This window comes from Acinonyx jubatus, chromosome B3, assembly GCF_027475565.1.
Source record: "Acinonyx jubatus isolate Ajub_Pintada_27869175 chromosome B3, VMU_Ajub_asm_v1.0, whole genome shotgun sequence".
NCBI lineage: Eukaryota > Metazoa > Chordata > Mammalia > Carnivora > Felidae > Acinonyx > Acinonyx jubatus.
The window spans coordinates 79,558,569-79,585,901 of NC_069386.1; the positions used below are offsets into that span (position 1 = coordinate 79,558,569).

At 37.2% G+C, this 27,333-nt stretch overlaps 1 protein-coding gene across 10 annotated transcripts in view; it reads right to left on the reverse strand.

Moving 5' to 3' along the window:
* Positions 1-23,570, reverse strand: part of HEATR5A (HEAT repeat containing 5A) — a 120,116-nt gene extending 96,546 nt beyond the window's left edge. For 7 of the 10 annotated variants that reach the window (XM_027065545.2, XM_053224339.1, XM_027065548.2 and 4 more), the window contains exons 1-6: positions 23,431-23,567; positions 7,846-8,045; positions 6,403-6,614; positions 5,089-5,197; positions 2,494-2,643; positions 1,487-1,661 (exon numbers count right to left, since the gene is read on the reverse strand). In XM_027065545.2, coding sequence (XP_026921346.1) covers positions 1,487-1,661; positions 2,494-2,643; positions 5,089-5,197; positions 6,403-6,614; positions 7,846-7,971 — 772 coding nt within the window. In that variant the 5' untranslated portion in view covers positions 7,972-8,045; positions 23,431-23,567. Of the gene's footprint in view, positions 1-1,486; positions 1,662-2,493; positions 2,644-5,088; positions 5,198-6,402; positions 6,615-7,845; positions 8,046-8,662; positions 8,740-23,102; positions 23,234-23,430 lie in introns of those variants that run through there. The other 3 variants (XM_027065543.2, XM_053224338.1, XM_027065544.2) reach the window with 3 other exon arrangements.
* Positions 23,571-27,333: the final 3,763 nt, after the last annotated feature.

The window sequence follows — 27,333 nt, forward strand, 5'->3', positions numbered from 1 at the left end:
GCAGGCTAGAATTTATTGACGCAAGATGACAGAATTTCTAACAAAAGATTAGGCTAAATCCTAAAGATTTCTTAGTGTGGATGAAGCTGATTCTTCACTTTGCTCAATCTGATTACAAAAACACTAGCATTAGTTTAGTGCTACCATCAAAGCATGTACACTTATTTATTCACATTTCTTATGCATTTCTACATTTTGCTTTTTTTACTGCAACTGTGTGCCAGCGCTAATGATACATTTATAGAAATGTATATAGAAATGAGCAATCCACATTTTCAAAAGGATTAATTCAAGACATTAAACATGTTTTCTAACTTTAATTTTTTAGGTGGCTTAAGATTTAAACTCCTAACTGTCCTGAACAACTTTTTTTATGGTTTGGGTTTTTTTGTGTGTGGCTTCTTCCTGTTCCTATTCACCCTTTCCTCACTACCCGGTAAGTAAGAAAGTCTTAATGAATTGTAAGATTAGAGAAACTGTAATGAAAATAAAAATTTATTATAAATTTTACTTATAATCTCAGAATGAGGGGACTGTAGTTTATTAATGTTCCCCATGTGACTGTGATATGCTGTGCTTACTGTCCTCTCCCATCCCTGGTTAAGAAACACTGGCTTTAGAAAAAACAATTTCCCTTTATATAATGATAATGATTTCTTAAGCAACGCCTCTCTAATTTTAATGTGCATTATGAATTATCTGGAGATCTTGTTCAAATGAGAATTTTGATTTAGTAAATTGTGTGGGGCCTGGGTTTCTGCATTTCTTTCAAGCTTTGAGGTGATGCTGATACTACAGGTCTGCAAATGTTTGAGAAGCAAGGTTCTACAGAACAATCACATTTTCATTTGTGTGAGATTGTTTATTTTTTGGAGACAGAAAGATAAAGCAAATTTTCAATTACTCATCAATGTTTTACATACACTGTTGATTAAATCCAGGCAAATTCTTGTTTTCAAAAATATCCCATCTGTGCTCATTGCCTATAAGTGTAGGAATAGGGAATAAAAAGTAACAAAAGCAAATTGTCCAAGTATGGTGAATTTCAAATACCTGTTGTTTGTAATTATTGCCCAATTGTTTTTAGCATTGTTCCCTTATACCGACCTAGAAAATGGCAAGCCAAAAATAGGGAATCAAATGCATGTTGCTTAAAAAAAGAACTAAGATACAGATCATATCTATTATTAGATAATGTTTCACAATTTACTGTTAAAAAAAAAGCAAAGACCATAGTATAAAGAAAGACAATGACTAAATAAAGTGTATTTCTTCAAGAGTTCATTTTTTTCCCTCAAATTTTTACTGAATTGTTTAAAAATGAAATCTTGGGACCTTTAGCAATGTTTATAAACTAAAATTGATCTCTAAGATATCCTGCAGCTCTTCAGAATTAATATTGGATAGTAGTAATACTCCTTTATGTTTGTATAAACCAACTGGGAAAAAATTATAAGACATTATGAAAATAATTATATAAATTTACCTGCTCCTGGATGTTTAGAAATTATAGCTTTAGCCAACACCGTGCCTAGTAGCTTTGAAACTGAAATCCTCACATCATAATTGGAACCTTCAAAGGACTTAAAACATAGTGTGGCCACACTATCCAGGTCCGTACTCCACATAAAGATGGCCTCTTTCTGAAGTTCAAGGAGACACTATTTAATTGGAAAAACAGACATTAATGAACAACAAAATGTTAACTGTCAGGTTCAGAGCTATATAAGTTGTAGAAACTATCAAGTTCTAACAAAAATGATATACAAATTTAAAGTATGTAAACAATGACTGCAGGGACAAAAAATGAGTACTTACTAAAAGTCATAAAAGTTATATTATATAAAACAATGTGCCCACAGAGGGTGGGAGGAAAATCCATTCTGACTCAATAGGCTAGGAAAAATGTCTTTAGAACAAATTTGTCGGCTATGAGCAATTGTGACAATGATTACAACAACTTTACCATACTATCTAACCAACTACATTAAGAAGGCATGATAATTCTGCACAGGATCTCAAGACTTGGCCTGGATCCTTAGAAGACTAGACTGCCTTAGTTTGATTCTGTTCCTAGCTTGCAAAAAGTGACATATTCAAAAGAAATTAAAATGTCAAAATCTAAATCCTAGACTTAAAAAAAAAGGCATGATAAGAACAGATCTCTTTCAAATAATGTAAACTTTACATGTAAAATTTAGTTTACAAAATTACAGAGAAGAAGCATGGTAGACTGAAAGGAATACTTAGAGTCTGGTAACATGAATTCCCTACCCTCCAACAATGTGCTGTGAACTACTTGAAGAACCTTGGGAAATCCATAGAATTCTCTGGGCCTCAGTTTCCTCATATACTAACATAAGATTAGTCTCAGCTGATTGCCAAGGTTGTAGCTTTAGGATCATGTGGCTGTTATTAGTGTTTTCACAGGGATGAACTAATTTAATTTTCTTTATATTTATTTTGAGAAATTCTGCTTATTAGACCATTTACCTTTGCAGCAGCACAACGAACAGCCATGGATCTATCTGTTAGGCAGGATTTAGCAGCTTTATAAACATCCCTGTGGCAAGGTATAGCAGCAGCTCCTAGTCCATTTAATATATTTTGTAGACTCAGCATAATCTCATATCGACCTTGAGACTACCAAAAAGAAGAAATTTAAATAGTAAGAAAAGAAATTCACTGTGAAAAGCAGCATTTAGCATCAAAATTTACCTCCTACATTAGTGAAACACTTACCTATCTGTGTACACTAACCAACCCACCCAACATTAACAGCTGTTATTTTATGCACTGTTTACTATTTGAAAAGTGTTGTCTATATTACATTTCAACACAATACAAAGGGTTGATGTAAAGATTAAATGAAATTATATGAAAAGTACCTAGCACAAAGCTTGCATGTTGCTAAGCATTCAATAAATGGTTGCTGTTAATGAGGCAATATGGTAAGAGTGTAGGGTCTGCCACCTAGCAGGTGGGTGACCTTGGACAAAACTGTTTCTTCATCTGTTAAACGGACGTATCCACCTCAAAGACTATTGTGGAGATCAAACAAGTTACTACAGGTAAAGTACTTAGAATAGTACCTGACCTATAGTACATGCTCAGTAGATTTCATAGCTTTTAACGTCATTTAATGAGTCGAGTAGTTTAACTCTGAGGACAAGTCTGGGCTTCAGACTTAAAAAGACCTGGGTCTGAATTTTGGCTCTGACCCTTAGTACCTGTGTGGCTTTAAGTTGTTCCTACTTATTTCTCCATCTAGAAGATGAGGATAAGATGAACCCCATAGAGCCAGTATGAGAAGTAAATAAACCCTTGTGGGGAAAACATTCACCACAGTGCCAGGCACACAGTAAACACACACAAAAAATAGTAGCTCCTCATGTTACTGATGTTTTACTAAATGCCCCCAAATGATTTCTATATCCCAGGAAGTTAAGGCCACTAAAGATAACTAAAGTTGAGAGAAGACAAGATCAACATCAAGTATCCTTTTCATAGGAATATTAATTTATTTTATCTGTTTAAAGATATATGAACATCTTCGCTCATCTTTGTCATGACCTGAGCCAAAATTAAGAGTATGACACTTAACCAACTGAGCCACCCCAGGTGCCCCTGATGTTTTTAATTTATATATTCATTTCTGAATATCTTTGTTCAAAGGAGCACAATAGTGAATAATTACAGGTGGACGTAACAAAATGGGTCCTAAGGTGAAACTTCTGAATTTCTTTCTATCCCAACTTTATGTTGTCTATTACTGAAAGGTGTGGATCAAAGGTGGGAACCCTTTTGACATATCCAACATGTTGTGGTACCTGATCAACTAAATCATAAAGGCAAAAATAAGAAGAAATAAAATCCTTAGCAATAACTTTACAATTTCAGAAACCTATACAGCAATTCTCTGTTAACTATAGGGCCTGAAAAGAAGACAGCTTAACTAATGGGAGTGAAGTCAGAAAAAAGTTTAAGGTGGTCATTCCTCACTAGATAAAAGTTCTTACAAACATTTCCTCTAAAAACAAAAGATTAAAGATGCGGACAATCTCTTCTGCTAAATCACTTTCTTTAATCTTTCAACAAACCACTGCTCAGAAGTGAATTCCTGAGTAGATTCTATCACCAGTATTATATAATGAGCATCACTTCTTGAATCAGCTATGTTCTTTTTAAGATTTTATTTTTTTAAGTAACATCTACACCTAACATGGGGTTTGAACTCACAACACTGAGACTGCAAGTTGCATGTGCTACTGAGACAGGCAGGCACCCCAAATCAGCTATGTTCTTCTCAAAATTTAGCATATTTTACATTTGAACTTTCCAATGTTGTATCTTGGTGCATTAAAAAAAAAATGTGTTTAACTAGACAGCATTTTTCTAAATTATTTCAGAGCTGTTTTCTAGACTTCTTTTCTAGGTAAGGTTAGAACAAGAACTGGTATGACATTTTTATATTAAAAACATTTTTTTTTTGTTTATTTTTAGGGGCCCCTGGGTGGCTCAGTCAGGTGAGCGTCCACTTTGGCTCAGGTCATGATCTCATGTTCCATGGGTTCAAGCCCTGTGTCAGGCTCTGTGCTGACAGCTCAAAGCATGGAACTTACTTCGGATTCTGGGTCTCCCTCTTTCTCTGCCCCTCCCTGTCACACACTCTCTCTCTCTCAAAATAAATAAACATTTAAAAAATAAAGTTTATTTTTATTTATTTTGAAAGAGAGATAGCAAGTAAGTGGAGGAGGAGCAGCTTGTCCTTATTGACAAGCACTTGCTGTAGTACTAGTAAGCAGTATTGGGGAAAGGTGATGTGAGAGGAAGAAGCAGGAATGGGTCTGCCAGAGAAATACCTTAGTTTTTGCCTATCTGAATTTATCTATAATCTCATATTATGGGCTTTCTAATAAAGATTCAATATACCAAGTACCTATGTGCATCTCCCAGAAATATTTTTATGGATAAATTTATATACATACCTACATATGCTTATCATATGTAAAGAAATTTTATTGGTTCAAGAAATCATAAAACCTATATAATACTACCTTTTTATTCTTTGGTTGAACTTGCACTCACCTCTGCACTCTTCATAGCTTTAAGAATATTCCCCACTGTATCGGTAAAGGTGTTAACCAGGATTCTCCCCAACTTCTTGTACAAGGAACCCAAACATACCACAGCAGCACTGAAACAACATTTAAATTAGAAATCAGTCACGAGGGAAAAAAAAGGAAAAAAAAATCTTAGACTATTAAAGGCGACTATTTAATTTTACCTTTAAAGGATAAAATTGCCCAGAATCGACTCCACAGTTAAATCCTAAGGCATAACACTTGCATGAGTATCAAATAATTATACTTTCAATAACAAGAATTTTAAAAAGATGTATCTTCAAATAATCTAAACCTCAGCCCAAAGATTCCATTCCCTCAAATTTTATAAAGTAATTTTTCATACAATTGACCTACATATATTATTAGATAATCAAAGATACTCTTAAAGATAAAAGATAAGTAAAATAGGAAATAATGTTCTTATCAAGTCTGAAGTCTGAAACCTGTATGGGAAGATATATCCTGTTATAAGCTAAAAGATCAACAAAAATTTCTGTAAAATAACTACTGTGGAACCATACATGGCAAACTGCCTTCTCTAAAATAACAGATGAAAAAATGAACTGAATAATACATTGAAAAATTCTAAGCTGTTTTTTTCAGGAGCTTGGAAGAGTATTTTTCTATATTGTGTTACTATTAATTTTTACTAATAAGAACTAACAACAAGAACACCCAAGATGTGGAGAATTTAAAATCTCTTTTTCTTAAACACTCAACTGCTAAGATTTTTTGCATGTATCTTTAAACACTTTTTTTTTAATAGTTGACATATATTAGCTTCAGGTGTACAACACAGTGATTCGACAATTATAAACATTACAAAATGCTCACTACAATAAATGCAGTCACTATCCGTCACCATACAAAACTATTACAATATTATGGACTATATTCCCTATGGTGTGCTTTTCATCCCCATGACTTATTTATTTTTATAACTGTAAGTTTGTACCTCTTAATCCCCTTCACCTATTCCACCTGTCCCCCCATTATCCCTTACTTCTGGCAACCACCAGTTTGTGTTCTATATTTATGAGTCTTCAACTGCTAAATTTTTAGTGAGAGTTTTGATTCCCAAATCAAGACTTCAAATATGCCTAAAATATTTTTTAGAACAGTCAGTGGAAAAATGTTAGATGTTTTTTAAAAGTGAGATTTAAAAAAATGAGTGAAATAATTTGTATTCAGTTTGGGTACAAGTAGTTTGGGTTCTTTAGAGAAATGATACCACAAGGAAGCACTATTTTATGTTCAATTTTAATATTTAACTTACAGTTTAGTGGGAAGATAACTTGGAGAATCATCTTTGCTACGAATAAGATCATTACATTTATCGATTGTCTCATAAACAGAGAATGTGTCTCCAATACTATAAAGAATTCCGAGATTTTTAGCCAGCAGTTTGCGGGTAGGAGGCCCTGGAGAGCTGTTCAACAAAGATAGGAGCTGTTCTACCAGAGTCTTCTGTTTCTCCCTTACATCACTCTAGAAAGGAAGGTAACAAAAAGACAATTCAAAGTCAACATAATTACATGTAATCCTCTAATACGATTTTTCTTTCATATATTTAAGAATTAAAAACTCTAGAAAAATGCAAAACTATTTTGACGAAAAATTACAGATCAGTTGGTGATGTAGTCATCTATACCACACGAACAGGTAGTTCGTTGCCCTGAGGATATCTCTAAAAAATAATTTCTGGGCCAATATACACTGGAGTCTCTGTAAAGAAAGACAAGGGCTCTATTTCTTCTAAATCTTTTTCTAGTGAAAGGTAGAGCAAAGTCATATTCTAACTATTAAGCCTCTGCCATATGTATATGTACATGAGCAATGTATAATCGATCACTAAAGTTGACCTTGTCATGAATGATTATTTGTTTTAACTAGATCTTTTTCTAAGTTCAGTGCAATTTTCTTTTTGCAAACTTATGCATTTAATGCCAGTAATGTTACTCCATTTTACTTGTCTGCTCTCTGAAAAAGGAGTACAGAGTATCATTACAGCAGTAACGGTACTCAGGTGATCACTAAGGTCTAAGCTCCTACAATGAAGTATTTGTTAGTGTATGGATTTTTGCCTTATTAAATTCCAAATGTTTCCATGAGTAGTGTCTTTGCACCGCTTTTGCATTGCATATGATATTGTGAGAATATCCTCATTTTTAGTAGATGTATGCAGAAGTATTTAGGTGTAAAACCACCTCACATGGCTTGGTAAATCAGTCAAATATGGCAAAACGTTAACAAATGCTGGATACAGGTGAAAATATGAGCGTGTCTTTTTTTCTGGTACTTATTTCATAAGCTTAAAAGTGAATATGTTTACTAAAAGACTTTTCCAATTACATTCTCCTTAAAGAGCTCAAACTTTTTAAAACTCCCATTACAATATTTAGCAGTATCTTACACAAGGGCTTCATGCATATGAAGGTGAACAAGATAATGAAAATGAAATATAATAAAATGTGGTTCATAGTAGTTTATATTTTTATACATATTTTAAGTAATATAAAAAATATTGGCTGACTTCTTCCTGCTTTTTGAAAGAACAAATTTCTTGTAATATTTCATTATAAACTCTCAATAAGGTATACCATTTGAAAGCTAATTTAGGTTATTCTGGGTAGAACTAGAAAAGCAAACCAAAGGAACTAAACATTATCCAGCATTTTAAAAAAACACACACAAAAACAGTTTTTGCAATTTTACCCACCCTGCTGGTTGCCAGCAAGAGCTTCTCCAAATATCTCAACCAATCAAAAATAAATTCTGCCCTCTGAACTTCACCTAGTTGATTATATGCTTCTTCATTCAGCAATAAGCTATGAGCTAATTCCATTCCTTGCAGAAAATTCTCCTAGCTGGTCACAATTCTTCTCATTAAACTTCAGTTGATATACCTAAGAAAAAAGTCTGTAATAGAGGAAAAGAACATATTTTAAAAGGAGAGTAAAAAGGAAGGCAATCATAATACTGAATCTTCCACAGAAAACACAAAAGCATAATTAAAGTGACAATATTTTTTCTAATAGCTCTGGGGTGAACCTGGGAAATACCAATCCCAAACTCTTAACAATGACACAAAATCCACCTTTGACTCCTTTTTTAGAGAGTAGACAAAACAGATATTCAGGCATTATTCATACACAGATACAAAAACTTGCTAAACAGAAGAGAAATTTCATTAAAATCCTGAAAATTTTTAGTTTGGGCTATTCAAGTATTAGTTTTCCATTTTCTTTGTAGGATAAATACCCTTTCACTAAAATAAAATGAGTCATGAGTACAAATCAACAAATGACCAAATATCCAGACCTCCTACTAAATTTCTATAATATATCTCCCTGGGCATATATTCTGTCTTTTACCTAGCGATTTAAAAGGACTTATTCCTATTAGCATCTGTTCCCCTAGCCTAATATTCTGTGTAGCTTGAAGCTAGGAGTTTTAGGAAAAAGTCTCATCTCTATCAGAATAGTCTCCTTATTTCCGTGAACCTTGTGAAAGCAAAGTCCTATTATTGAAGGTACTTGGATGGATGGTGCCCAGGGATTGTAGCAATAAAGATCATATCTGCTATGACCCAGATCCAAAGTAGCCTTCACTCCTGTTGTAGCAAATTAAAAAAGATAGAGAAGATTTTGTTTGTTTGTTTGTTTTAATTCATGAGCATGTCCTGGGCATACGCTTTCCAGAACATAAATAACATGTAAGTGTACACACACACACTTGTAAGATGACATTCTGATCACAGAATCTTTTATTTTTAGGAGCACGCTCAAATTTACAGCAGTAAAGCAGCGTGTCTGCAACTCATTTTTGAATAAGTAAATCAATTAGCCATAAAATATAGTAAAATGCTAACAGCTTTTTAAAAAAAAATTTTTTTTGAAAGCAAAACAGAGCACGAGTCGGGGGGGGGAGAGGGGGAGAGAGAGAGAGAGAGGCAGACAGACAGATTCCAAAACAGGTTCCAGGCTCTGAGCTGTCATCACAGAGCCCAACATGGGGCTTGAACTCACAGACCACGAGATCATGACCTGAACGGAAGTCATACACTTAACCGAATGAACCACCCAACGCCCCAAAATGTTAAACAGCTTTATGTAGATAGTGGGTATGTGAACAGTTATTTCACTATTCTTCATTTTTTTCTGTATTTTTAAAAAGATCACAATAGAAAGTTGGAAGAATTAGTTAAGAAATGAAGAAACACACAAGCAGGATGCCTGGCTGGCTAAGTGGTAGAGCATGAGACTCTTAATGTTGGGGTCCTGAGTTCGAGTCACACTTTGAGGGCAGAGTTTACTTTAAATTTTTTTAAAGGGAAAAGTTTAAGAAAAAACACACAAACTGGTTTCTAAAAAATCATCATCAGGGCACTGGGTGGCTCAGTCAGTTCAGCGTCTGACTTCGACTCAGGTCATGGTCTTACGGTTCGTGAGTTCGAGCCCCTTGATAGGCTCTCTGTGACTAGCACAAAGCCTGCTTTGGATACTCTGTCTCCCTCTCTCTCTGCTTCTCCCCTGCTCACACACATTCTCTCTCTCTCTCAAAAATAAATAAACACTAAAAAAAAAAAAAAATCATCACTACTACTTAAAGGAAAGACAATTATCATCAAGAACACTAAATAGGGAAGGCACCTGTTCAATAATGTATCAAAAATAAATTTGATGTATTATATAAAACTCCCAGCTAAATAGAAACAGATAATTAGAATTGCATGGAAATACAGTCAGAATGCTACAGGTAATTAAACTAAGAGATATTAATACATAGCTAATATTCCCCCAAATAAATCTCAATCTTTTATAGAGAAGCCAAAGATGTATTAGAGAGAAGTAAAGATGTATTAGAAAATCAGATGGGAGACATGGGGAAGGCTTTTCTTTCCTTTATTCATTTTTTACTCCCAGAGAGTTTACTGATATAAAATTATTTATAGTTTCAGATCATCAAAATTATTATAAACTTGAAAAAAGCCCCCTTAAGAGACAGTAGTTACAAACTGGTACCCTGTTGGCCAAATTTAGCTTGTAACTTATCGGTGGAAAAAATGACTTACTAACATTTAAATGTAAGATTCTACACAAAAACCTGGGTCCCTATCCCCATACAGCAACAAATGGCTGAATTTAAGAGAGGGACTCTCCAGCAGGCCACAGCTGCCACATTGACTTACATTACTTGCCGACTTCTTCAGGTTTTTTTTTTAATATTTTTTTTTAACGTTTATTTATTTTTGAGAGAGACAGAGACAGAACGTGAGTGGGTTAGGGGCAGAGAGAGAGGGACACAGAATCCGATACAGGCTCCAGGCTCTGAGATGTCAGCACAGAGCCTGATGCGGGGCTCAAACTCACAAACTGTGAGATATGACCTGAGCTGAAGTCGGACGCTCAATCAACTGAGCCACCCAGGTGCCCCCAGGTATGTTAAGTTTTTAACTCCTACTCTTTATCTTGCTTGTGTCCCTCTGGTTTGGGCTAATATTCTAGATTCTGACTATGATGCTGCCCCAGAGCCCAAAAGACAGCTTTTACCAATCCATACCCACCAACCCAGTGTGCTGCTTTAGCCATCTCGGTTGTCCCCTCCCAGTGAGTCCTGCCTGCCTACTGGATACCACCCATAACCTGTACTGACAGTCCTCAAAAAAAAGGAAAAAAAAGTAAATATTAGGTTATTTTCGGAAATGTCAATTTTAAAGAACAAGAACAATATAAACAATGGTGCTAACAAATTCACTTTTACAGAGACATGAAGTTTTAGATTCTTGCCTTAAAAACCCTCCTTGGGGAGCCTGGGTGGCTTAGCTGGTTAAGTGTCTGACTTTGGCTCAGGTTATGATGTCGTGGTTCATGGGTTCAAGCTCCGCATCAGGCTACCTGCTGTCAGCAAGGAGCCTGCTTTGGATCCTCTATCCCCCCTCTCTATCTGCCCCTCCCCTGTGCTCTCTCTCAAAAATAAATAAACTTAATAAAAAAAATTTTTAAACCCTCCTTAAATTATCGAAGCCACCTGACCAAAATACACACAAATAATTATAAAGTTAATAAATACTAGAGAAACAATTTCTGGAAGAAAACTTCTAAGTATACAGAAGATGAAAGGCAAGTTTGCATTCAATATCTATGATTGCATGAGGAAAAAATATTACCTCAATATCATAGAGAAAATTTCTTATAACCACCACGGCAAGTCAAAATTCTATCTTAAGAATCAAATTACCCTTTTTAGAGGTCATTAGGACTGCTGAAGAGACTTTTTTTTCCTTAGGCAGCAGCAATATTGTGGTGTAAAATGATCTATCAAGAAGCAAAATAGCTAACACAATGCAATAATAAATAATTCAGTAAAAAGCTTGAGACCATAAGCAGGGCACAGAGTTATCTCCAATGTCTTCAATACATTCCTCTCATAAATTACTCCTAAAAGTAGAAAATTCATCCAAGTAATCCCACATCTAAACACCAAAGTCTAAAATGCACCTGTGATCTCCACATATGCACTATCAATGGGATAAGCAAATGCTTTCTGCAAATAACAGATGTTCCTATTACTACCTGAAGTTTCACTTTAGGTAGACGAATACAAATGCAGTCAATCTACTACAAGTTTTAATATAATCACACCCTAGAACTATATGTATGTGGAGTCTGCTTATTTTTCTAATTTTCCCTTATTTCCCATTTTTCTGTTTCTGTTGCAATCACAAAGTAATTAGTTTATTAAAAGTGAACATATATTACAATATATTTTTCAAACAACAATTATGCTACTTAAAAAAAATTCGTAAAACTACAGCTCCCACGGTAATGCTTGCCATTATTTTTGACAGAAGCTAACATTTATTGGCAACTTACTATAAGTGCTTTACATTTTCTTGAATAATTCACAGAACTGTTCATGAGGCAGCTAGCTATTTTTAGATGAGGAAACTGAGGCACAGAGAAACTAAGCAGCTTCCTAAGGTCACAATGAACCTGGACATACACATGAGCAATCTGACTCTATATACATGTGCTTTAACCACTACATACTATCCTACTACTCAAGCATTCAATCAAGCCCCTCAGATGCCTTCAAATCAAATTTTTAAAAAGCTTAGAACTTGTAGACAATTTGTGGATAGCATGGAACAAAAGACCATCATACTGTTTCCTAAAAATTGAGCACCAAATTCCTTACTTTAATAAGTTTGAGAATCTAGGAATAAAAGTTACCCAAACGATTTCTCAGGATATCTAATAAGATTAGTGTGTACTATTAATCTCAATGAATAAAATGCAGCCTAAAGTATTAATCAAAATACAGCACAATGGTAATTTCCAGACCTAAGTAAGCTGTCTCATGGAGAAACAGTAACATGTACCTGTTATGGCCACTTACTCTGTATTTTAAAAATATACACATGAATATTACTTTACCGTCAAATATTATATATGCTAACATAAAACCAATAGTTGAACTAAGCTTACAAATGCCCTTCAATGCTTTTTAGACCATACATTTCTCTGAGGCACTGTTTACTTCCTTTGTGATAACTGTTTGTATTTTATGTATGCCAGATACTCCCAGTGACTCAGTCATAATTTTCATCCCTCAAGTCTATACTGAGAAAAGCAGGCACTGTGTACTAGACCTAAGGCCCTAAGGTACAGTCCTACCATTCTAAGGTACTGTGTCTCTCCAAGTGGGAAAACCCCAGCAGGGTGCCAACAGAATTGTATTGGAGGATAAAATTTTACTTAACCATTTCCCCCGATATTAACTTAACACATCATTTTATACTAAAATAAATATGCATTCAATATGCACTAGAGGGCAAAATTAATAGTGTTTCAAGATAAAACATGAAACTTCAGAGAAATTCTAAGCATGACAAACCTTTCTAGGCTTCTTTTAAAAAAAAGTCACTCCTTTCTACTGGGAAGAATACTAGTTTAATGGAAAAGTTTAAGAACAACTAAGCTATTAACCTGAATTATACGAACTGCCATTTTTATAGGTCAAGAAATGGCTGAATATCAGCAAATTCATATGATTCGATTTTTAAAAAATTTTTCTTAGTGTTTATTTATTTTTGACAGACAGAGAGACAGAGCATGAGCAGAGGAGGGGCAGAGAGAGAGGGAGACACAGAATCTGAAGCAGGCTCCAGGCTCCAAGCTCTCAGTACAGAGCCCGACGCAGGGCTCGAACTCACAGACCAGAAGATCATGACCTGAGCCGAAGTCGGATGCTCAACTGACTGAGCCACCCAGGCACCCCCATATGATTCGATTTAAATAACATATTCAGTCTTCAAAGATTTGACTTAGTGTAGGAAAGTCTAATGTCTATAATCTGTCTAGTGTTCTCAAGCCAATGACTTTATTGCTCTAGAGTAATACATATGTATAAATATTGTTAACTGCTGACAGAAAGAGAAACCACAGGAGGCCAAATCTCCAAGGCCCCGGTTTGCTAGAGTAACTTACTCCAAAGCCATCTCCAAGAGAAGTTAATAGTCTTATCATGAAGGGCTAATTTTCCATCTGAAAATGAGTTAATGTCATATTTACACAGGCAAAAAAGTTTAAGCACCTTCAACAATTTTAAGGATAACACAAAACAAAACAAAACATGTAGCATTAACATGATTTTCTCTATCTAAGGTTTAAAGATCTGTTTTGGTAGGGATAGGAACATATTTAAAATTATGGTTAAAATTTACAGGGAAAAAGAATCTTCTTAATCTTTTTGGTCATTTTGTTTCTTAAAAAGATTCATTATATCATTTTGAAAAGGGAAAAGTGGAAAGATCACAAATAGTCAGAGACAACAACAAACAAAATAAGATACATCTGTTGGGTTTGCTAGTTTTTTTTTTCCCCCAGAGGATGAAAAGACCAATTAACAAAAGGAACAAGCCACTACACAGTAAATGAAACCAATTCCAGAATGTATCAGGCCTTAAGTTTTGAAATATATCATACTTCACTTTCAGTTACTGTCCTTCCTTCAATTTTCACTTCTCCAAAAGATACCACAACAGCTTCAACACAGCCTCCAGTCTTTAGTTTCTCAGTTTTGTCCAAAAAGCATAAAGTAAGACAAAAAAACCCTCCAGGATCTCCCACAATTTAGGAAACATACATAAATCTTAAAATCCAAACTCTTCCAAAAAACACAAAGCAAAACAGTAATTAGCATTACTCTAGAAAGAAGGTGGCTCATTCTATTCTGACCTAAATTAAGATTCTCTTTGACCTGTGATTCTGGCTTTGCAAAATTATAGGTTACAAAATAGCAACTCACAAGTTACAGAGCATGCTTACAATGTTGCCAGAGGGAGACTGGTAAAGAAAAACGGAGGTCTTTTTGTAATCCTACTTTAAATATCTCTAGGCATAGTCCTAAAGTTAGTTTGCTGACACAATGAACCACTGCACTTCACTGGTTTTAGGCTAAAATGGATACTGAAGAAAATCTTTTGTAATTTTAGAGTTCTTTAATACAGTTTTATCTTCATTATTTTTAAACCTTGTATTTATTCCATCTTTGAATCTGAAATACCTTGCTTCTTTCTAAATAAACTCAGCATTTTAAAATTCAGCTTAAAACAAAAATCACTTCCAGACTTCAAGCTGCATTACAAAGCTGTAATCATCAAGACAGTATGGTACTGGCACAAAGACAGATACTCAGATTAATGGAACAGAATATGGACCCACTGACGTATGGCCAACTAATCTTTGACAAAGCAGGAAAGAATATCCAACGGAATAAAGACAGTCTCTTCAGCGAGTGATGCTGGGAAACTGGAAAACAACATGCAGAAAAATGAACCTGGACCATTTCTTGCACCATACACAAAAATAAACTCAAAATGGATGAAAGACCTAAATGTAAGAAGCCATCACAATCCTCGAGGAGAAGGCAGGCAAAAACCTCTTTGACCTTGGTAGCAACAACTTCTTACTCAACATGTCTCCAGAGGCAAGGGAAACAAAAGCAAAAATGAACTATTGGGACCTCATCAAAATAAAAAGCTTCTGCACAGCAAAGGAAACAATCAGCAAAACTAAAAGGCAACCAATGGAATGGGAAAAGATATTTGCAAACAACACATCAGATAAAGGGTTAGTATCCAAAATCTATAAAGAATTTATCAAACTCAACACCCAAAAAACAAATAATCCAGGGAAGAAATGGGCAAAAGACAAGAATAGATACTTCAACAAAGAAGACATCCAGATGGTCAACAGACACATAAAAAATGCTCAACATCACTCATTATCCGGGAAATACAAATCAAAACCACAATGAGATACCACCTCACACCTGTCAGAATGGCTAACATTAACAACTCAGGCAACAACAGATGTTGGTGAGGATGCTTTTTTGCACTGCTGGTGGGAATGCAAACTGGTGCAGCCACTCTGGAAAACAGTATGGAGGTTCTTCAAAAAATTGAAAATAGAACTACCCTATAACCCAGCAAGTGCACTACTAGGTATTTATCCAAGGGATACAGGTATGCTGTTTCAATGTTTATAGCACCCCAATGTTTATAGCAGCACTATCAACAACGGCCAAAGTATGGAATGAGCCCAAGTGTCCATCCATGGATGAATGGATAAAGAAGATGTGGTATATATATACTATGGAGTATTACTTGGCAATCAAAAAGAATAAAATGTTTCCATTTGCAACTACATGGATCGAACTAGAGAGTATTATGCTAAGTGGAATTAGTCAGAGAAAGACAAATATCATATGATTTCATTCATATGAGGACTTTAAGACACAGAACAGATGAACACAAGTGAAGGGAAGCAAAAATAATATAACAACAGGGAGGGGGACAAAACATAAGAGACTCTTAAATATGAGTATGGGCTAAATGGGTAAGGGGCATTAAAGAGTCTATTCCTGAAATCATGGTTGCACTATATGCTAACTAACTTGGATGTAAATTAAAAAAAAAAAAAAAAAACGGTATTTTTTTTTAAAAAGTATTTCTCCTTTAAAGAAATAAAAACTGGACCTCTTTCAAAAAAAAAATCACTTCCTTAGGAAACTTTTAATGATTAATTCTCCAATTCTTTTACTGCTTCCTCTCAGTATAGCACTTTTTCCATTATATTTATGGTTCTTAAAATATATTTGGCTTCTGCAGCTATCACTTAGATGGCAAGATTCTTCTGGTGTTTTTCCAAATCATGATCCAAAAATCTTAACCATAATTACTAGATCCGTAGCATTATGGATAAAGTTCTCTATCTCCAAATTTTTAGAGATTTCAAAACTTTTTAATTGAAATTCTTAATAACCAATAAATAAACTAAATTTCTGTTATAGATTACTAACTTTTAAAATTCACAATACTACTTGTTAGCATCATCTTGGTACTGTCACAAATGAGGAGGACACATGTATAAGCCTGCTGTTGTAGTTCCTGGCTATGTCTTTCATCTTCCTAAGAGACTCCCAAATCACAAAATGACAATGATAGCTATTACTCATTGAGCTAGCAACTTTTTAAGTGCTTAATTTACACCATCTCTAATCACCACAAGGAAGAAAGCAAGGAAGGTATTATTGGTCCCCATTTTATGGATAAAGAAATTATTAAGATGTCAGTAAATAGTAGAACTGAGAGAATAAACCCAGGTCTGTTTGCAACAAAGCTCATTCTCTTTCCTCAATGCCAGGAAGCCTTTCCACAGGGGGGAAAAGGAAAAACCGTGTTTTTACACGAAGATGTAAGAAAGAAAATGTGCAGAACAAATGGCAGGGGGATGGGACAAGATCATTACTTTACATTTGGACTCCTCCACCTATTTCCCCCTACATCTTTCAGTAAATCACAAAATCAGTTTCATCTCCTACTTCCTCCAAGGATAAGGAGTCCAAACAATTAAAAAAGGGAGTGTTGGGAAAATAGCAAGGGGGGATATAGGAGGAGATAGGTAAATTGTTAAAATTAAAGGCAACTAAGCATGTCAGAATAGCAGACCTATAATAATGCAGACTCGTGGTTCATGACTCTAACTGCTTTAAAGAAAATACCAAACCTGGGAGCCTGGGTCGCTCAGTCAGTAAAGCATCTGACTCTTGATTTCAGCTCAGATCATGATCTCATGGCTGGTGAGTTTGAGCCCCACTTCAGGCTCTGTGCTGACAGTACAGGGCCTGCTTGGGATCCTCTCTCTCCCCATCTCTCTCTGCCTCTCCCGTGCTTATGTTCTTTCTCAAAAATAAATAAATACACTTAACAAAACAAAACAAAACCCAAGCCTGAAACAAATGAATCAGAATCTCTAAAGGCTGGGGTGCTGTAATAAATGGATTTTTCATTTAACTGCCACCATAAAATATCTACTAGCACTACTAATTTACAGATAAGAATACTGAGGCTAGATTACAATAAGGAGGATTTTATTTTATTTTATTAATTTTTCTTAAGGTTTATTCAAGTTTGAGAGACATGGACAGAATGTAAGCAGGGGAAGGGCAGAAAGGGAGACACAGAATCTGAAGCAGGCTCCAGGCTCCAGCACAGAGCCCGACTTGCGGCTCAAATCCACGACTGTGAGATCATGACCTGGGCTGAAGGTGGATGCTCAACCAACTGAGCCCAGTCAAGATGGCTCAGTCAAGATCATGTGACTCTTGATCTTGGGGTCATGAGTTCGAGCCCCATGTTGGGGGCAATATTTACTTTAAAAAAATTATAATTATGAAAACTACAAGTATAGAAGCTTACATATTAAGAGAGGGTCCAAGAGGTAAAGCAATGTTTCCTAAAGTGTTCTGTAGAACAGTAACGCCAAAGGATGAGGCTAAGTGTCTGGGGGCGGGGGGGGTCCAAAAACCAAATTCTTTTGGGAAATGCCACATTGGCACTTTTCTTTCCGACAGAGAGTCTCCATAGGCGTAATATGGTAATATGTACTATATACTGCCAGGAGGGCATACATACATAGCATTTGATATTTTAATTACAGACCTCTCCCCAGACTACCTCTTTCTCTTTTTTTTTGGCCCCAGCTGGGAATGTTGTGAAACTAGTATTCCATAGAACACAATCTGTGAAACACTAATCATTAAATACTATAAAGCAAGAAATTTAAATATTCCTTTGTGTTCATACTATGATAGGATTTTTATTAGAAAACTATATAACAAGTCAATGTCACACCTACTTAAAAGTGGCCATTTCTTTTTTTTTTTTTAATGTTTACGTATTTATTTTGAGAGAGAAAAAGAGAGAGTGCTAGCTGGGTGGTGGCAGGAAAAGAGGGAGAGAGAGAATCCCAAGCAGGCTTGAGCTGTCAGCACAGAGCAGGATGCAAGACTCTACCTCACGAACTGCGAGATCATGAGCTGAGCCAAAATCAAGTCGGACGCTTAACTGACTGAGCCACCCAGGCACCCCAAGTGGCCATATCTGATTAATATTTTGAAGTATCTAACATTACATATCCTAAATATAAATAGACTCTTCTCTACTTCTGGATTATGAATAAAGGGAGAAAAGATACTTTTAATTAACCTAGTATATTAATTCACATAAAAATGTATGTTACTCATATTTATAATTAAGTTTCACATCACACTCCTTCCAAGCTGAAGATGGTTTGCTGCACCATGAATTTTTTTTTTTTTGGAATTCTGAATATAAATTCTCATAAAAACTTAATCCATGTTTCTTACCATATCACAAAAGGCTAACTTGTAACATGCCCATTCACAGCACTATCTTATTTTAATATATAATGAAAATACATCAAGCATAGCAAGATTCCAAGAGTGTTTCCTGCAAACTGGCTAGGAATGAGGAGAATGCTGCTATTGCTCATACTACAAGCCAACAAGAATGGCAGATACATGCAGCTCCAGGAACCAATGGAGAACACATCCTATGAGATAGAGAAGTTAGGATGACAGAGGAAAGACACAGGAGTTACAGGGAATGTATAAACTGGCATAAGGGGTGCCACAAGTGGGGATGAGGCATACTTTGCTTTCCTCCTCTATTTTTCTGAAGTGCTGCAGATTACTAGTGTTCGGGATGAGAACAACGACAGAAACTGAATTCAGTGAGGGAGATTGCCAATGGGGGCCTTACTGAAGAAGTACTGCTGGCTCGGGCAACTCTGCCTCCAGATTACAAAAGAGAAACCCGTAAAGGATAAAGGAAGTATTGTGGGGGAGGGAGGGGGGAACTGAGCAGGAGGGACCAACTCTAAGACAGTGAATGGAAAAGGAACTAACATTTTTTGACAATTTACTTACTAGAAACTTTTAATCCTCATAACACTGAAACTTAGATATTATTACCCTCATTTTACAGATGGTGGTAACAAGAAATGTGTCCAAGGTCAAGACGTTATTTAAGTGGAATAAGATAATGCTTACACCTGTCTGATTTCAGTGTCCATGTTCCTTCAACTACTTCATACAGCCGCTGCATAAAGTCTCTCTAATCGCTGACAGTTACTGACAGTTACTGCCATACCAACTCAAGCATCTAATCATTACAACTTTGTTGCTCTTTTTTATCACTTCGTTCTCCTCTTACGTCTTTAGTACTTTGAGGCTTTATGTTAAAGTGTGAGGTCTTCTAGAGACATCAACTTTAAAAGGGCTCTTTTCTCATCTAGATGTAAATCAAGAAGTACCAACAGTGTTAGTTTAGTCTTTGGATATTCTTGACAATTTTTATCACTTTGTTCCACAGACCAACTCTTCCATCTCCCCCTGGGAAGACAGATTCCATTCTGGACACTGAGGAGTGACACATGGTAGATTTTAAGGTACAAAACTTATTCTTATCTCCCACCTCACTCATCTGAAAATAACTATCTAAACAATCCCACTACATGGTACCTCACTGAGACTCCAGTAACAAGAAAACAAAGTTTTGTGTGTATGTGTGTGTGTTTAAAGGATATACAGTAAATAATTGTTTCAAAGATCATGAACTTTACTGACCAAAGTCTCTTGGTCCCTCACAGCTTATTCATTTCACTTTAGACATGACTTATCTGGATTCTAGCTAGGCTGGAATAGAGCACCATATTAAAAGTAAAGAAGCAAAGTCATTGAGACCAGGAAGAAGTCAAAACAGACTGCTAACAGTGATGGAAGTGACCAAAATACTATTTGATAAAGTATAGACATTTTAAAAAGCAGGGCAACATGAGACTACTAAGTACAAGAGCAAAGTGTGTGCAAGATGCCATTCATTATTTCTCTAGCTCAGTTGAGGCCAGGAATCCTTGACCAATTTTCCAAATAACCCTATCCTTGTATTTGCTGCTCATGCAATCCGTCACCTAGGACTTCTTGGGTTTAGCCATTAGACCCTGCCTGCCTTAGAGTCCCGTTTCCCCTCTACAAACTGTTTGTGGCTCTCACATCAAAGTTAGCATTCACAGAATCACCCTTAATCCACACTATGGTCTGATATCTTGGCTTTTCCTCATGGCTCCCCACTTCTAATTCACAACATAGCTTATAGAATACCCAGCCTAGAATTTAGCTACATTTCAGAACTTCTTGGAGCCTTACTGGAGGGATTTTATTGGCAGACACTGCTTCTTACCCCATGCCAGATGCTCAGCTAAGCTCTTAACTTACAAGTTACATCTCCCTGGAACAACTCCATTATTACTCTGCCTTCTGACTGCTATCCTCATGGCCCCACCCAAGTAATAGAGTGAATATACTAACTATTACCTCTAACTCCCCAAGACAGTCTGGGGCAGCACTCCATCAATCAAACTCACTGATATTTGTGCAGCAAAAGATAAAACACAAGGTGGGATTAAATAATGACTGTATTTAATAATGTTAAATACAAAGTAATGTTATATTTTGCTGCCACATGAGTTAAGAAAAAAACTTTCCAGAGCCTTTTAGACACTGGAATTAAGATTTTGTACATGTATTTCTTTCTTTTTTTTTCTTTTCAGATCTCCTCCTAAAATATTTCAAATAATTTTGTTTCTGCTGTTTCATAGGTAATCAACTTTCTGATAATTTTACTTAAATAAAAAATGTAGTGGAAAAGTGAGGAATATTTTGCATATATGCACAAAAACATGCATATATTCATCATATAGATACCTACAAACACAACAGAAAAGGATATAAATAGATGCTGTTGTATATTTACCCACAAAGAAGCATTATCTGGGCAGTAAGTACAACTATGTTACTGAAAAAGTACACACATAAAACATTTTATTTATTGAAATTAGAGCCATACTACAGTTTTAGGATTAGTGAAAGTGTATGCTCAGCTTCAAATATTTAGAATTATCACCCTGTAGAAGTTTTCCCTCCTCCCTGTCATGTACGTGGCTCCAATTTCTGAGGCAGGTATCATAAACATAGGGCTTTAATAATGCTACCTTATGCTACTTTTCTAGAAATAATCCTTTTGTTACTATTTTTAAAAAAGAGGAGGGGACCCCTGGCTGGCTCAGTGGGTGGAGCATATGACTCTTGATCTTGGGATTTTAAATTTGAGCTCCACAAATTGAGATTACTTAAAAATAAAATCTTAAAAAAAAAAAAAAGCCCAAGCATTCATGACTCATGATAGATGATCCTAAAAAGCATTGTTTTGTTTTGAAATGCAGAGATCATTAAACTAGTTTTCCAGGATTTAGAATAAAAGAATTTTAGAATAGTAAGAGGCCTAAACAAATCCAGTTTAATCTTTATTCTATTCATAAGATAATTAAGAAACGCTCATAAAAGTTACAAATGGTCTCAATCCCCTTTCTGAAGTAAAGCGGAATGGAAAGCAGATACACTGCTTAAAATAAAAGCCCTTAAATTTTTTCCTTTGAGAATGTACTCATTATTTGCATAGTTTCTAAAAATGTTAAGGTACTCTGGAGTATGTATTTCCTGTCATTAAAGGCAGATGCAATGATACGCAAAGAGAAAGGAAGAGAAAAGTGACCTAAGACCCACAAACTGTAGTGGAGGAGCTTAACCTAAATTCAGGTATCCTTTCAGGTCAGAAGTCTTTTCCTATATTATAGTTAACTATATAAAATAACTGCATTCTAAGACAAATCCAACCTCCCATACTTTTTTCCAAAGGTCACTGTTCCTATGTTATAAACCCTGCCTGCTTCCCCATTAAAGAAAAGAAAATCGATGGCATTAAAATGTGTCTTACATCTAAAATCACTTTGTCAAAGAAACGCTTTCTAAAACATTTAGAAAATGAAACAATTCTTCTCTCCCCACCCACCTAATGCTCAGCTCTAAGTAGATTTGTGCTCTGCTTGCACTTTAACCTCGCTTATCTTCCCCCAAAGTCCTGAACAGAACTTGTGGGCACATCCCCCCCCCCCCTCCTTCAGCGTCTCCTCCAGGCTGTGAGTTCCTGCAGGGTGCCAAGCCTACACATAAAAGATGCTGAATATTTGAATAAATGAACGTACATAAAAATAAGGTATAATTATGATCTTTAATGAAGGAGCTCCGATCACTGGACTCCTATTACAGGACTTGAAAGTTACGAAAATCATCTCAACAGCCAGAGGTACATTTATCGTCATTAGTCAGCACCGTAAAGTACTTGATGAAGTTTCTAAACACTTTGTAATCACTTGAAATGACGTTTAGCGGGCCGAAGAGTACGGTAAGAAGAAACGTCTCCTCACACGATACAAATGCTACCCCAGCAAAGACAGTCTTTCCTCGCGAGAAGAACTGGAAAAAGTTCTCGCGTAGAAGGGGATACCTCTCGACTACGCTTCTTGAGGGTGAGGCGCGGGTGCTCGGAGGACCTCGCCCAAAGCCGGTCTTGGGGCCCCGCTGCTGACTGACCTGGGGCGCAGCAGGCGCGCCACTTGGGCGGGTCCGGCCCGGCGGGCTCCGACCTTCCGACCTTCCCCGCACGCCCGGAGTCTCGGGCTCCCGCCGGCGGGCAGAGTCCACGCCTACCTGTTGTGCTCGGATAAAACCAGACTTTCCCAGAGCCGGGGGAGAGGACGGACCGCACTGGCCATTCAGCCGTCCTGGCGCCCCACTCCAGTCCCTCCTCGGCGGGCTCCGGCCCCGTCAGCCACGACACCGAATCCCCCCACCCATGCCCACGCCCAGGGTCCCGGCTTCCGTCACCACTTGGCAGCCGCGACCACCCCGGGGACCCCCAAGCCTCTCAACTCCCAGTGCAGGCCCGGGTGTGATATCCCTCCCAGTGGGCAGGCAGCCCGGGCACCGCCCCCTCGCGCCCGCAGCGCCTCCACTCGCAGAATCCCGGACAGCTCACCTTCGGGGTTCCCCCACGACTCAGCACCCGTCCCAGTCCTGCCACGTTACCGGCTCCACAGCGCAGCAGGACAGCGCCGGGACTTGCCGGCGGCGGCGACTGCGAGACAGTGCGGCGGGACGGGCGCGCGCGGGGCGGAGCCGGAAAGCTCGGATCCGCGAGCGCGGCCGGAGCCAGCGATTGGGAGCGCGCCCTGCGCCGCGCCGCTGATCCTAGGCCCCATCAGCCGACTGCCGAGCCATCGAACGCCCACTTTGGCAAGCGTGACTGCTCCACCGCCGAAAGAGCGATGGGGAGGCGGGGTGGGTGCTGCCCAAGTTGAAGCCAGGGCAGTAGCTTTGCAGTCGGGAGATTTGGGCCACAAGTATTTGTGTCTGTTGTTATCGCCAGCCAGAATCCCTAAGGGCGGCACTGGGGCATCTGAAGGCTAAGACACAACTGGAGCCTGCAGAAATTCAGGAAGGGGAGTACTGTGGGTGTGGATGGTGTTGTGTTAGACATGGAAGAGACCTTACGGAGCCTTGTAGTCCTACTCCTGCTTTTATAGCCTGAGACTCTGGGGCCTGACAAAGCGTCTTACTCAAGGTCACAACCCGAGTCAGTGGCGGAATTGGGACTGACAGCCACTTGGCTCCAAGTCAAGTGCGGTTTTTCCAGTATACTCAGCGTTTTGAATATAATTTTCAGTTTTTATTTTGAAACAAGTCTCAAGCTTACAATAATGTTGCAAGTATGGGACAAAGAATATTTTGTCCTGAACCATTTGAGATTTAAGTTGCTGACATGATGCTAAATACTAAATGCTTCAGTGTGTATGTCTTATTAATAAGCACCCTCAACTACACAATCACAATCTATCATAATCAAAACACTTATAGAATACATTGTTTGGCCAATTGTCCCAGTAATTTTCTTTACGGTAAAAGTATTCAGTTCAGAATCAAGCACTGTGTTTACTTGTCACGTATCTTTAGTTGCCTTCAATATGGAAAACTTCCTCAGTTTTTCCTTGACTTTCATGTCCTTGACACTTTGGAAGATTCCTGGCCAATGATCTTATACAATGGCTTTCACTTTGTATCTGTCTGATGTTTATTTATGATTAAAATCAGGGTAAATGTCTTTGACAGGACTGTCACAGAAGTAACACTCTGTTCTTTTCATTGTGTGGTCGGATGCTTGGTTCCTCACCCTGTTTTGAAAGCATAAGCAGAACTATAGTTGTATTAGTTGCATTATTAACTTAGCTGCACATACTGTTTTGTTTCCTACTTCTGTTTTATGTACCTCTTATCAATCATTAATTTTGGCTTTTCCACTCCTACTGCCTGTTTACCCACTGACTGTAGAAACCTAATGGGGACTCGACAATAACATTTGTCTTGAAATTATCTGAAATACCTGATCTTACCAGGTCTCAAATGGCGCCCATTGTCCAGAAGAATGCATATGTCCAGATTGTTTCAAGCTCCCCTCGCTTCAAGGTGTCAAGAAATCCTTCACCCTCCTCTCATGTATTCAACCTGCTTCCGCAAACATATATAAACTGTCTCTAAGCTAAACAGGACACAGCAACATTGGGATTAATCTTCTGCCTTCTCCTTGGGCTGCTTTCTGATAGTAAAGCTTTCTTTGCTTCCAAACTGGTGTCTAGTGGCACCAGGCTGGCTCAGTTGGAAAAGCGTGGGACTCTTGATCTTGGGGTTGGAAGATTGAGTCCCATTTAATTATAAATTAAAATTAAAATTAAAATTAAATTAAAAAAAAAAACAAAAAACTAGTGTCCAAGACATTGGCTTACTGCAAATCAGGTGCACACACAAATTTGAGTTTGGTAATGTTGCATCCTATCGAGCGGCATATTTTAATTAGTCACATTATTGATGTTTATTTTAATAAAGCAGTATCTTCCAGGTTTCTCCACTACAAAGTTATTTTTTTTCCTCTTTGTAATTAATAAGTATTTGGAGGGGGGAGATTCTTTGAAATTATATATTTTCGCATCAAAATTTTAATTTATTTTTATCACTATAGATTCAGAGTTTCCTATTAAATGGGTTATAAAATGTTTCTATCATTATTTATTTTGATGTTCAAATTGTCCCAAGTTTGGTCAGGGGGAGCCCCATTCATGCTGGCTTCTATGTCTTTGTGTGTTTTAAATTCTTTTGCAATATTTTATTGTAAAATATTTTTAAAATGCAGAAAATTTCAAAGAGTTTTATATGCCCATATACCCACCAACCATATTCTACATTAATATTTTACTATTTTGCACCTATTATTCTTTGAGCACTCCCTTATTTTCTGGCACAATAAGGTGTTCTAGGCTCTTTTTGCCCCAACCCTGGATGCAGCCATTTATCGAGGAGTCCTGGCTCCTTTCAGTGGACAATCGTATTTAGAAGCACTAGGTGTGCTCACTGCTCTTGGGCTATCACTGCTCAGGCTGTCTTTATGGATGCAGCTAGGGAATGTTTATACATTCCTACAGTCCATCTATATATGTATCTATATATGTATACTCATGCTCATTTATAGCTATATATCTTTGCCTAACAATATATTTTGAAAAACCATATGTTCACAGTAATACCTCCAATCCAGCATCACACAGTTTATTCCAGTTTTCTCTCACATTTGTAACTCCTTTCTCCTACAGAGAGAGACCTGGATCCTATTATCCTTGAGATATTTACTTGTTTGAATACCTCCTCTATATTTAAGCAATCACCCATAGCTGCCATCTCCCCCTTTGGAGGATGCTGCCCTTACCCCACTATGATTCTGAAACTCCTGAATTAGCCACTGCAAGCCCCCCTACTTTCTCTTTTCCTTACCCCTGCTCCTAAACCCTGTGCCAGTGCCCAGTCCATAAGCCCTCACCACTCCGCTCAGGCTCTACTCCTTGCCAAGCATTCCCCTAAGCATCCTCTTCCATTCACTTGATACATATAGACACACACACACACACACACACACACACACACACACACACACACACTCTGGGTACTGGGTATTGTAAATTATCCTGAGAAAGTTACAAAAGTATTATAGATCCTAAAGGAGAGAGTAATTACTATGAAGTCCAGTTAGGAGGCTCATGAAGGGTTTAAAGAAAAAGATGTCATTTAAAATGGGCTTTGGAATGCCTGGGTGGCTCAGTTGGTTAAGTGACCAACTCTTGATTTTGGCTCAGGTCATGATCTCATGGTTTGTGGGTTTAAGCCCCACATCAGGTTCTGTGCTGACAGTGTGGAGACTGATTGGGATTCTCTCTCTCCCTCTCTCTGCTCCTCTCCCAAATAAATAAACTTTAAAAAAATCTTTTTTAAATCTTTTTCAACATTACTCATTCTGAGAGACAGAGAGAGACAGAGTGTGAGTGGGGTAGGGGCAGAGAGTAAGGGAGACACAGAATCTGAAGCAGGCTCCAGGCTGAGTTGTCAGCACTGAGCCTGATGCAGGGCTGGAACTCACAGACTGAGAGATCATGACCTGAGTCAAAGTTGGGCACTTAACCAACTGAGCCACCCAGGTGTCCCTAAAAAAATTTTCTTTAATGGGCTTTGAAGGATGCATAAGAATGAATGAGTAAAATGTATGGAAAAAATCCTGGAAAATAATTTGAGCCTAAAGCAGAGAAAGTAATTCATTTTAACTGAGTATGTGGTACAAAAATAACACTAGAATTTTAGAGCTGGAAGGGATATTATGTATCATTGAGTCCAACTACTAGTTTTACAGAGGATTAAGAGAAGATTCAGAATTTAGAGCTTCAATGATTAAGAGAATTAACTTAGAGGGAAGAGTCAGTTTGGAAGGGTAAATAATGCATTTAATTGTAAACATGTCACATTTGAATAGAGCATTTAAGAAGAAACGTAGGACTACAGCTTTGAA